Consider the following 12,309-nt stretch of genomic DNA (forward strand, 5'->3'; position numbering starts at 1 on the left):
CAAAAATAATAAATGTTTGTGCCTTTAAGGATAAGATCATAAATATGATTAAAGAGATTACTCTGGTATAACCTGTGTGTTGCTACATTTCAAACTGCCAGTCGCAGCCTAACACATTATTTTGAAATGAGATAATCAACCAAGATCAATAACTTGCCAGTTCAACTCTGTATACTGTACTAACCAATCATATCTCACGGATGCTCCCATGACAGACCAATCAGGGCCAGATGGGGTTTTAAGAGGAGGGACTGAGAAGAGAGAAGAGGTAACCACCCTTTCCCTTACCTAAACGGACACCCAGCCAACCCTGTCATTCAACAGCCAGGTCACAATGCCTGTAGGGTTGACACTCTCCACAGTGGGTGGGTTGAGTCACTCGTGAACTGGTGAGTCTCTCCATCACACTGAACACTTCTGCTTTACTACACTTTCTGTCCCTGCATGGTCTCCCAAGCCATTCTGCTCAATTTTACACATTTTCTCTAGATTTCTTTCTATCTATCTTTCTTTCTTTCTTTCTTTCTTTCTTTCACTCACACACTCACTCACTCACTCACTCACTCACTCACTCACTCACTCACTCACTCACTCACTCACTCACTCACTCACTCACTCACTCTTTCTCTCTAACTTTTTCTCTTCACTATCTCCTCTCTGTTGATCCTGTCATCTAGCTGGTGTCTCTGTGGTTTTTAGCTTCAAAACGTTCCTCACATGCGACTCCAGCCTTTACATGTGAGTAGAGGAGAGGCCCTCTGGTTTTTCATGTGTTGTCAGAGGATGTTGAAGTTGTGTCAGTGCACACTAGGTTTTCCCCTTAGCTTCATGGGCTATTGAGGACATGTAGATTTGCTTGTGGTAATATTGAGGCCTGCATACTGAGGACCCAATGTCTGTCTGTAGCCCGCTACTGTATGTGTGATATTCAGTAATCATATCGCCATCAGAACCTGATTTCTGATGGTACTGTCCTGTATGCGTATAACCAGGGAAAGTCTACTCATTCAACTTTGTGGATCGATTAGTTTGTATGGATGGTTGCATTGATGGTGGATCAAGCTGTTGTTAAAGGTTCTGCATGTAACATTTCTACCTGCAAGTGCCAATAATAATAATGCATTTTACTTCTATGGCACATGTCAGTATCAGTAAAGGAACATACAGAGGTGACTCAAATTATTGTCCCCCTGATAAAGATTAGCAAAAAAAGACTGTATAAAATAAATAATACAAGCTATGCTGAAAAGATTAGAACATGGTATTATTTTTACTAATACAATTTCTCAGAGAAAGATATTTTGTTTAACAACTAATATTTTCTTTCTCAAAAAGATAGGGGTCATAATGATTGGCACCCCTGTTTTCAATACTCCGGTACCCTCCCTTTGTGAGGATAATGGCTCTGAGTGTTTTTCTCAAATGTTAGAAGAGATTGGAGAACACATTGGGGAGGGATCTTAGACAACTCCACCATACGGAATCTTTCCAGATCCTTGATATCCTTCGTCTGTGCTTATGGAGTGAGGGCTCTCTTCAATTCAAACCACTGGTTTTTAATGGTGTTCAAGTCCGGAGACTGAGATGGCCATTGCAAAATGTTAATTTCGTGGTCAATTAACCATTTCTTTGTGGAATGTTATGTGTGCTTGGAGTTACTGTGCTATGGCTAGATGACATGACAGTAGACATCTCTGGCCACGCAAGAAGGATGTGATAAACAGAAAAGAACCGCATACCTACAGTAAAATATGGAGGTGGATCTTTAATGTTATGGGTCTATTTTGCTTCCACTGGTCCTGGGGCCCTTGTTAAGGTCAACGGCATCATGGAATTTACCTAGAACCTGGACATTTTAGACTCAATCCAGGTTGCCTCTGACAGGAGGTTGAAACTTGGCCAGAGTTTAATTTTACAGTAAGAAAATAACTCCAAGCACACATAAAATTCCACAAAGAATATATAATGTCCCCTTTTTTTCAGCATACAATATAGTATTTGTATTATGTATTTTATACAGTAATTTCTGCTCATCTTTATCAAGGGTGACAATCATTTCTGTCATGACTTTATTTATTTTTTAATGCACTAATATACAGTAAATAATCAAATTAATGTCAGTGAATATGTTCTATAAATTTGCACCCTATAAAGTATTACTGTACCAATAAAAATAGGGATGAAGTGATGATGGAATACATTGTACGATAACTGCTAATCTGTAGTTTCACTTACGCATGAACTTCATTGTAATTTTCAAGAAGGGTGGTCAATTTAATTTAATTTAATTAACTTAAAGCAGTTGCTTCTCAACAATAAGAAATTCAAAAATTTGATTGCAGGATCCCTCATGTTGTGTCGAGAAAGTTTAGCAAAAACATTTAATTCAGAATGTGATGATGTCTATGATCTGTTTTGTCCCCACCACCAATAACCAGCGTTATTGAGCCTTGGATGATTGGCCTTTGTGTGTGTGTCTTGGCAGGGAAATGTATTCCATAGTTGTGGACAATGTGAATCCATTATGTGGTGTATAATATCATAATATGGGGGACGCAAAGCGGACATGACGCAACGTGGAGCCGTGGTATATTGGCCATACACCCATGAGGTGCCATGGGGGTGGGGGGACGCAACGTGGAGCAGTCAAAATAAATGTTTTGTCATATATACCACAGCTAAGGGCTGTTCTTGGCATGACGCAACGCAGAGCCATGGTATACTGGCCAATATACCACAGCTAAGGGCTGTTCTTAGGCATGACGCAACACGGAGCTGTGGTATATTGGCCATACACCATAAACCCCTGGGCTGCCTTATTGCTATTTTAAACTGGTTACAAACGTAATTAGAACAGTCAAAATAAATGTTTTGTCATACCCATGGTATACAGTCTCATATACCACGGCTTTCAGCCAATCAGCATTCAGGGCTCAAACTACCCAGTTTATAATATGATATAATCTATAATAATACAGAGGTCATGATTATTTCCTAAAGCTACAGAATAGGGGTACTAGCAGTGTAGCTGCAGGAAACGTTCAAGAGATACATAAACAAAAGTACGAGAGAGCAGGCATCGACCCATTCAGCAAACAAACCACATTTAGGGTGTTTAGTAATATGTAAGTAAATAAAGGAATGTATTACTTAAAATACTGAGTTCATACTTTTGGGAGTGGAACTGACACTTTGTTTGACTATATGTGTGTTGGAAAGAGATTAAGCATCAATTACAGTAACGGTGATATTAACGTGCTGTCATTTCAGTACCGGTATGTCTACTTTCGATCTTATCGACTGTCGCCGTCTGCGGATAGAAATGGAGTTACTGTACTGAGCAGAGGTTACTGTGCCAAAGTGCTCCATGGGAAAGTTCTCTCAGAGACAGGTCAGCTGGAGGGGCAGAACAGAGGATACACAACCACACATCACTGACCACTTGAATATTTTAATGAAGGGGGTTTTAATGAGTTAAAAAATCAAGTGTCTGCGTGTTGGAGCGTGCCCCTGGCTGTCCGTAAATAAGAAAACCAAGAAATTCTTGCCACCTGGTTTGCTAAATAAAAGGAATTTTATGCACAGCATTTACTTTTACGTTTTACTTTCACTCTAGTATAACAATTTAGTACTTTTTCCACCATTGTAGTTAAGTACATTTAAAACCAGATACTTTTAGACTTTTACTCAAGTAGTATTTTACTGGATGGCTTTCACTTTTACTTGAGTCATTTTCTATTAAGGTATCTTTACTTTTACTCAAGTATGACAATTGAGTACTTTTTCCACCACTGCTGTTTAGTAGGATTGTGCACAATATAGCCCAGAACTACGGTTGACCCACTGTAAATTGACGTGACCCCGTTTCTTTTCGACCCAATCCTGTCATATCAAGACTCACTACTGCATGTTCCAATAGCACAACTTGATTTATACCACATACTACACACTGTTACAACTGTAGATGCCTATCTAAACCAAATTACAGTACACTATAGGTTGTTGTTGATCAAACAAACTTGTTGTCTCTCTGTGAAGCCTCTGTGTACTGGCATTAGTCATAGTGTCATATTCTGAGGAGGTTTGTGGCTTCTGAGCGTATACCTGAGAGATTCATTTCAACGCTGACATGAAACATAACATTTACACACGTCAACCAGACATACAGCCTCCGACACTTATTTTTACTACAGAGGTCAGATATAAGACGTGCTAAAAACATCTGTGAAATATGCTGTACTTCATCAACCACAGAATTGACATAGACCTTTTAAGCCACAGATTGCTACACAAGGACTTCAGGGGAAATGGACTTAAAGATGGACTTAAAGATAATATCATGAATGGAAATCATTTAATATTACTAATACTAATATGTTCTTGAGATTCATTTCAGTTCATGCTGCAGACTGTGAAATGCCACTCAATATTTATTGATATGTAACATGATCGACATATCAATTGCTCCTGTAATGTTGAACTTTTTAAGTCGTTCTTGCATTGTGTCTGTCCCTTTCGGGCTATGAATTTCCAAAACCCTAGTAACCAACAGCACGTTATCAACCTAACCTACGTCAGCAGGTGATATCATCTGCCCTCTGAGTTTCCAACCCCCTCTTCTTTCACCCCTGATAGCTTGATGGAAAAACACTAAAAACCAGAGGCGTGGGATATAATCTATTTATCACAAACTCAATCTCTGTAATTTACCTATTTATACAAATTAATTTTCCAACTTGCTATCTGACCATTTTTATTTCTCAGAAACATAGCAAAAAATGACCACATTTAGATAATTTCACTGTCTCTTTTTTTCCTATAGGTTGAATGGCGTTGTCTCAAACAGTTTCTAAACCATCTACTATTCACCTGCCCATCTCCTCTTCCCATCACTCCTCCCTTCCTCCTCCAGACCTCCAAGATGGTCAGAGTTCACAACACCCAGTACTCCCTCTTCCTGCGCCAGGCAGATGTCCTGCGTCGCTCGGGGACGCTGTGTGATGCTGTCATCTCAGTGGAGAGCCAGGTGTTCAGGGCCCATCGGCTGGTGCTGGCCTGCGCTAGCAAAACCCTGGAGCATCAGCTCACCCTGCAGGCTGCATACTCAGACCAGCCTGATCGCCTCGACCAACCTTACCACTGTAGTCTGGAGCTCCTCTCTCCACAAACATTCCAGCAGGTCCTGGACTTTGCCTACACCGAGACCCTGGAGGTCCCTGTGGATGATCTGCCCCAGCTTCTGAGGGCCGCCAAGCTCCTGGAGATGCATTCCCTGGAGGAGCAGTGTCGCAGCCAGCTGAAGAGAAATCGGGGGTGCCTGAAGAGAGAGACAAGAGAGTTGAGAGAAATAAGAGTGAGAGGAACAAAAGAAACTAGAGAAATGAGAGAAACGAGAGAACTTCAGATAACAGAGGAGAGAGATGAGAAAGAATTCCTGAAGGGAAGTCACATTCCAGAAGAGGGGGATCCCCAGACAATTCCCTCCATTGATCTGGAGCCCCAGAGCAGCCCATTCACTGAGGACCCCACTCTTCCTGACACTAGGGATAACACCTCTGGTTCATCACCCCCACAGAGAAAAAGGCCAAAGCCACTCACACCCACACTAGTGACCACCACACCGCCTCCATCCAGAGACAGTGTCATCGCCACCACTGCTGCCACCATCCAACCCCCTCCCCCTCCTCCCCCAGCGTCGAGGGTCATGTGGCACCAAGTCAACACCCTGAGGAGGATGGCCTTGAACTATAACGACATCCTAGCAGCCAGTTCCTCTTCCCTTCAACCCTCACAGCACCGGATGACATACCCTTTCCACCTCTCCACTCCTCACATGTACCCCCTGCTAATGTCCTCCATCCCGCCCCAGGTCCACAGCGCCGTCCTGGGCTACCCTGGTATCCTGCATCCATACCACCACCCCCTGCTCTCTGGGTCTCAAGAGCTGGGGGACATCCTGACGCAAGGTTTGCTGGGAAAAAGAGACCCGATGGATAAAGTGTTGATCGGTGGAGCACCAGGGGAAGGGCAAAGGTAAAACTGCTGTGGAGGGGTTTTATACTACAGACGTTTTGGTCTTCATTCTTCTCCTTCTTTCCCTGTTCTCATGTCTACAATATAGTTCAGAATATCCCTAGTTTGCTTACATTAAGTAACACATATTGACACAGCTATCTGACTCTTTGTGTTTTGGGTGGATCTGAGTGAAAGTCTCCTGTTCTTTCCAACAAGCAGAGTTTCCCCTGTCTCCAGTTAACCCTCTCCTGTCTGTCATATTCACATGATGTATATTATGGATGTAGATGGTCATTCATATTAGCTGTGTCCAAACCACAGAACAGCTGCTGAAGTCATGTTATGTGGTCTGTCCCTTGATGGTGGCATTACACACTATCTGGTTTATGGTTTTACAGTCAAGCTACTTCCTCTTTTCTAATGCAGAGACATGATGTACAGTATGGTGTAATTGAAAGGCTCTATAAAGCAGTTTTCTGCATAGTATCTAAAGGGGGAGCCCCCTTAATTACTCTCCTCCCTTGCAAATATCAACCATGAAAGACATTCAGATCCACTATAGATCGGTTACAAATGGTTTCAGTCCTGTTCTTAATTAAACAATGTCTGCCTATTTTTATTTATTTTATTTAATCAGGAGAGTCCATTGAGCCCTGAGGACAAGAAATTCAACACAAACATTCCAATAAAATGTAAAAAGAATATATAAAGAAATACATGTTACACTTTGGTATAAGGTCCCCATAATACACATTGCGCACACACACACACACACACACACACACACACACACACACACACACACACACACACACACACACACACACACACACACACACACACACACACACACACACACACACACACACACACACACACACACACACACACACACACACACAAGTCTTAAAACTGTGTTTATGTGATCCTGTTTCAGTGAGGAAACTATCGGTCGTCAACATCTCTCTGACTTCCTCCTCCCTCCTGTTGCTGATCTCTGAGGTTTATCTGATATCTCTGGCCATTTCATTTAGGTGGCGTAGAAAACCATCGGGCAGACTTTGTAGCAGATTTGTCACTTTTGTTTATTGTGGGGATTTTAGGGCCACATAAAGAGCATTACGTCTCTTCCTTTAATCTCTGAAAAATCATTCACCTATGGTTTTTCAGTCTAGCTAACAAAGTGCGTCAGATGCTGTGGAAAGTCCCTTTTCTATGTGACACTAAACATACAGTTTAGTAACGCCTGGCCTCTTCCTAAGAACCCCAACCTACAACAGTTGGGTACTTACATTTGACATCAATAGACAGGTACATATAGCCTGCGGTTGGAGAGGCCGGGGAGAAGGACATGATGTCTAAAGGTGGTGTGCAAATCAATCTGCTTTGGCATGACACTCATTGCAACACATCAACTGGGTTATCTAATAGTGGCTCGGTGACCACCGTTTGCCTTACAACAGTTACGTTGACTCTTGTCCTTGAAATAAAGTTTGATTTTGAACCTGTCTTCTATGGGGCCAGATACTTCCAGGAGCGTCCAGGAAGAACCCAAGACTGTCAGCACTGCAGCAAGGTCCTCCTGGGCAGCTCATGGCTGCAGGCCTCATCCACCAACCCCTCAGGTACTGTAATGTCACAACATTCACTCAGTGCTTTTTCCCTAGACCTCTAACAGGGGTACATTGCAAAAAGCATCATCTCAAAATGTGAATAATGTATTGGGAGCTGTACAGAACTAAGACGTGACTGTATTCTTAATATTCTAATGGATACATGGCAGTGACATTTCTTTACGCCTGTCGTCATAGGGACAGAGCATATAGGAAACATGAGAGAGAGAGAAGAGTGCCTGAGGGAAAAGGAGAGACAGACAGACAGACAGACAGACAGACAGACAGACAGACAGACAGACAGACAGACAGACAGACAGACAGACAGACAGACAGACAGACAGACAGTGAGTGAGTGAGTGAGTGAGTGAGTGAGTGAGTGAGTGAGTGAGTGAGTGAGTGAGTGAGTGAGTGAGTGAGTGAGTGAGTGAGTGAGTGAGTGAGTGAGTGAGTGAGTGTGTTGTGGCTTTGTGCTGGCGGTGCAGCAGTGCGGTAAGCTGGCAGAACAAACAGTACGTTCTGCAAATGTTCTGGTGGTTTTGATACAGTGCCAAAGGGAAAAAAGCTTACATCTTTTTTTCACTCTATGTAGCGTGGTCAAATCAGCCTCACATCTTTAAAGTCTGTGTTTGTGTGATGGGGTTAGCACTGTCACTCGCTCATTACAGTATGACTGAGACACCGTATTCATGTGACTCAAGATTATCTCCACTGATTGTCTCCACCAAATTGAATGGACAGCCAAGAGTAACACATTTAGTTGAATAATGAGTGTTTCACTGACTTCAACTGGTCACTTTTATCATCAGGATTGATCATTTTAGTCCCCACTTACAAGCTTAGACATCAGAGGTTTGTGTGTTCTAAGCGAGAGACCAAGGAAGGTTTGGACAGGAAGCTAATTCAGAACAGGCTGAATTGTAGTGAGAGAGGAGTAAACACTTTATTGTGGTCTTGGTCCTTGCTCTCCCCCATATCTCTCTCTCTCTCTCTCTCTCTCTCTCTCTCTCTCTCTCTCTCTCTCTCTCTCTCTCTATCTCTCTCATCATCTCAATCTCCCTCTCCAGCCCCCCTCCCCAGCCCCCCACCCCTATTCAGCATCCTGCATATGTTCTACAGGGCCCCATAGTAACTGTGTAAAACAGTATCACTAACTGCCACCAAAGGGCTAGAGAGCTGACTGCTCTACTTCAGAATCACACCTCGGTCAGATTATAGAGACGTACAAAGGTACACGATGAGAGGAAACCAAGGTTCTTCTTGTCAATTTGAACCTTGTAAAGGGATGTGGTGTATTTATAGAACTATCTCTGGTAAAAGGAGGTCTTAGGTATCATTATCTAGGTGTGTGACAAACACAATTAGGCTACATAACGTTTGTATAATACCATTTCATACAATACCCACTGTAATAAAAAAATAAAAAAAGTAATCTTTGAATTTATCTTCACAAATGAAGACAACAAAACATATTGAGTGAAGAAGGTTGCTGCTATGACAACAGTGAGCCTTTACAGTCATGAGTGTGACCCCTGTCCTACAGAGAATCCATCTGCATGCAATGTGGCTGAGCTCAAATCACCCTTTCGTGCTATTAGTAGGTCATCACTCTGGCCTGACACTATTGTTTAACCGGGTAATGGTCACCAATGATTGTGCTGATAAATATAGACGTTTGAGAAAACAATTAACCCATATGCTCAATTATACAGGCTGCAATGGGGAGCACAGGGGGAACGTCAGGTGCCGAAACGCATTATAGTATAGAAATGGAGCTAAGCTAGGTTTATTAATACTGATGTTCAGTGGACGGTTCTGTCTGTATACACAATGTACATTCATGTAAAGTTAACTATAACTAATTATAAGTTACTCATCACAAGATACTAAATGAAAGAAGGAATTTACATGACATGGAATGATTACAATTCCACCCCCACCCCATCTTGTTGCTCTCTCCTCCCCAGGCTCAGGTGAGACTTCTCTGGGGTGTAAGTACTGTGATCGTGGCTTCAGGGTGGAGCGATCACTGCTGTCCCACCGGCGAGATCAGGGAGGAGAGAAGCCCTACCAGTGTAATCGCTGCTCCAAGAGGTTCAGCCTCAAACACCAACTGGATACACACCACCGGGTACACACAGGTATTACATCCCCCTGTGTGTGTGTGTGTGTGTGTGTGTGTGTGTGTGTGTGTGTGTGTGTGTGTGTGTGTGTGTGTGTGTGTGTGTGTGTGTGTGTGTGTGTGTGTGTGTGTGTGTGTGTGTGTGTGTGTGTGTGTGTGTGTGTGTGTGTGTGTGTGTAAGATCGGGGGTGTGGGTGTAGGTGTGTGTTTCAATGTGTCAGTTATTGTGTATGTGCTTGCCTGCTCACTCTCAAAAATCAACCACAGGAGAGAAGCCTTTTGAGTGCCGTCTGTGTGGCCAGCGGTCAAGGGACTACTCAGCCATGATCAAGCACCTGCGGACCCACGGCGGGGCCACACCCTACCAGTGTACTGTCTGCCTGGAGTTCTGTAGCAGCCTGGCTGCCATGCAGAAACACCTGAAGAACCACCCGCTGCAGGACTTCCCCCCAGACTGGAACATCAGCAGCACCTACCTGTACACATGCCATACCTGAGCTAGCTTGAAGGCAAATGTAATGTCAACAGAGAATCATTTTACTACCAAACAACTACATATCAGGGAAACTAACTCATAGAATGTAATGTACATACATGGTAACAAGACACCAGTTACCGTAGCATTTATCCATGTACTCCAAAAGTGCATGGAGTACGTCAATGCATATTTCCACCACTAGAAGGACACTGGGTCTCAGACAAGAATGTAAAACATGTCTAGCACCAGCAGCATTATCATTATCAAGCACAGTATTATTACCATTCTATCGTGGCTGCAGCTGAAGTCAGTCACTTACAAGAGACAAGGAAAGGAAACATCAAGACTATTTAGAGGCAGCAAAAAATGTGTCCTTGTTTCATATGAATGTGTCCATCTATGTTTGGCCGTTATCTCTCTCAAGAAGACTTGGGGCAATCGTTTTGTGCACAAATTCTTGATTTTCATTTAGCCATGTGTGTTTAGTACATTTAGATCTTGTTTGATTGATATTTACAGTGCCTTTAGAGTCTGCACCTCCTGGATTTTCTTCCCACTTTCTTTTGCGTTTAGAAGTGGGATAGAAATATATATTTTTTTTTTAAATCATTCAGCTACACAAAATAGTCCCTAATGTCAAAGTGAAAAGAAAATTCTATACATTTTTACAAATTAATAACAATTAAATGACTAAAATATAGTAGCTTCAGAAGTACTCACACCCTTTGTTTAGCAAAGCCTAAATGAAGTAAAAATGTGTCTTAACAAATCACATAAGTTATATGGACTCCCTCTGTGTGAAATAACAGGGATTGACATGATTTTTTAATGACTACCCCTTCCTCTGTTCTCCATACATAGAACATATGTAAGGTCCCTCAGCAAAGTATTGAATTTCAAACTCAACTAATTAACTCAACTAATCAAGATTCAACTACAAAGACCAGGGAGCTTTTTGAAAGAATCATAAAGAAGGGCAGTGATTGGCAGATGGTTAGTAATAACAAATCAGACATTGAATATATCTTTAAGCATGGTCAAATGAATAAGTATGCTGTGGATGATGTATCTGATCTGAGCTGCAGGACATTAAGGAAACTGCTTAGGGATGTTATTGTGAGGCCATTGGAGATTTTAAAACAACTACAGAGTTCAATGGCTGTGATGGAAGAAAACTGAGGATGGATCAACAACATTGTAATGACTCCACAATAATGACCTAAATGACAGAGTGAAAAGAAGAATATAAATATACAGAATACAAATAATCCAAAACACGCATAAAGGCACTAAAGTAATACTGCAACAACAACTAAAACATGGCAAAGGAATACACTTTTTGGCCTAAATGCAAAGCCTTATAATTATCTAATCAAGGTATATTTAGTGTTGAATTTTTTATTAATAAAAAAATACCAAAATCTTTCACTTTGATATTAGAATATTTTGTGGAAGCCGTTGACCTAAAAAAATACAATTAAATAGATTTTAATCCCACTTTGTAACACCATAAAATGTGAATAAATCCAAGGGGGTGTAGACTTTTTTATAGGTGTTGTATATGTGCTTTAGCCTGTTGCTATTTTAATGATAGTATTGTTATAATCAATGTACTAGTTTAGCAGATGGCCTGTTTTGGTACTGAATGTAGATCCTCACACAGTCACACCCAACCACAAAGAAACAATAACCTGTCAAGTCAAATCTTTATGATATGAGACCATTGGTTTGCTCTGAACTTGAGTGTGAATGCATTTTGGCATAAATTACACAGCAGCTGGCATGCAGAGTGTATTTGCAATTAGTATCTCTTCAGAGAATAAATGTTTTAAATACATATTTATTTTGACAGGTTGTGTCAGTCAGTGTTCTACCATTTGACTTACTGTACTTTAAAAAAAACATAAAACAACCATATCTAACATCGTATTCATCTGGTCTAAGCAATCCTCATAATTTATCTGAACTATCTGAAAAGATATCTGAAAAGCAGCATTCGCTAAGGCAGCACATTAAATAAATAGGAATAAACAAATAAATGAATGTTCTACATTTAAAATTACAGTTGCTTATTATCTTAA

General features: G+C 41.4%; 1 protein-coding gene across 1 annotated transcript; it reads left to right on the forward strand.

Moving 5' to 3' along the window:
• Positions 1 to 231: 231 nt before the first annotated feature.
• Positions 232 to 12,077, forward strand: LOC118373825 (zinc finger and BTB domain-containing protein 16-A-like). The gene is made up of 5 exons (XM_052489963.1): positions 232 to 389; positions 4,823 to 6,033; positions 7,540 to 7,640; positions 9,596 to 9,769; positions 10,018 to 12,077. Exons 2-5 carry the CDS (start codon positions 4,922 to 4,924, stop codon positions 10,245 to 10,247), a joined length of 1,617 nt encoding a protein of 538 aa, XP_052345923.1. The 5' UTR covers positions 232 to 389; positions 4,823 to 4,921; the 3' UTR covers positions 10,248 to 12,077.
• The last annotated feature ends 232 nt before the right edge of the window (positions 12,078 to 12,309 follow it).

The sequence above is a fragment of the Oncorhynchus keta genome, chromosome 31 (assembly GCF_023373465.1).
Source record: "Oncorhynchus keta strain PuntledgeMale-10-30-2019 chromosome 31, Oket_V2, whole genome shotgun sequence".
NCBI classification, from domain to species: domain Eukaryota; kingdom Metazoa; phylum Chordata; class Actinopteri; order Salmoniformes; family Salmonidae; genus Oncorhynchus; species Oncorhynchus keta.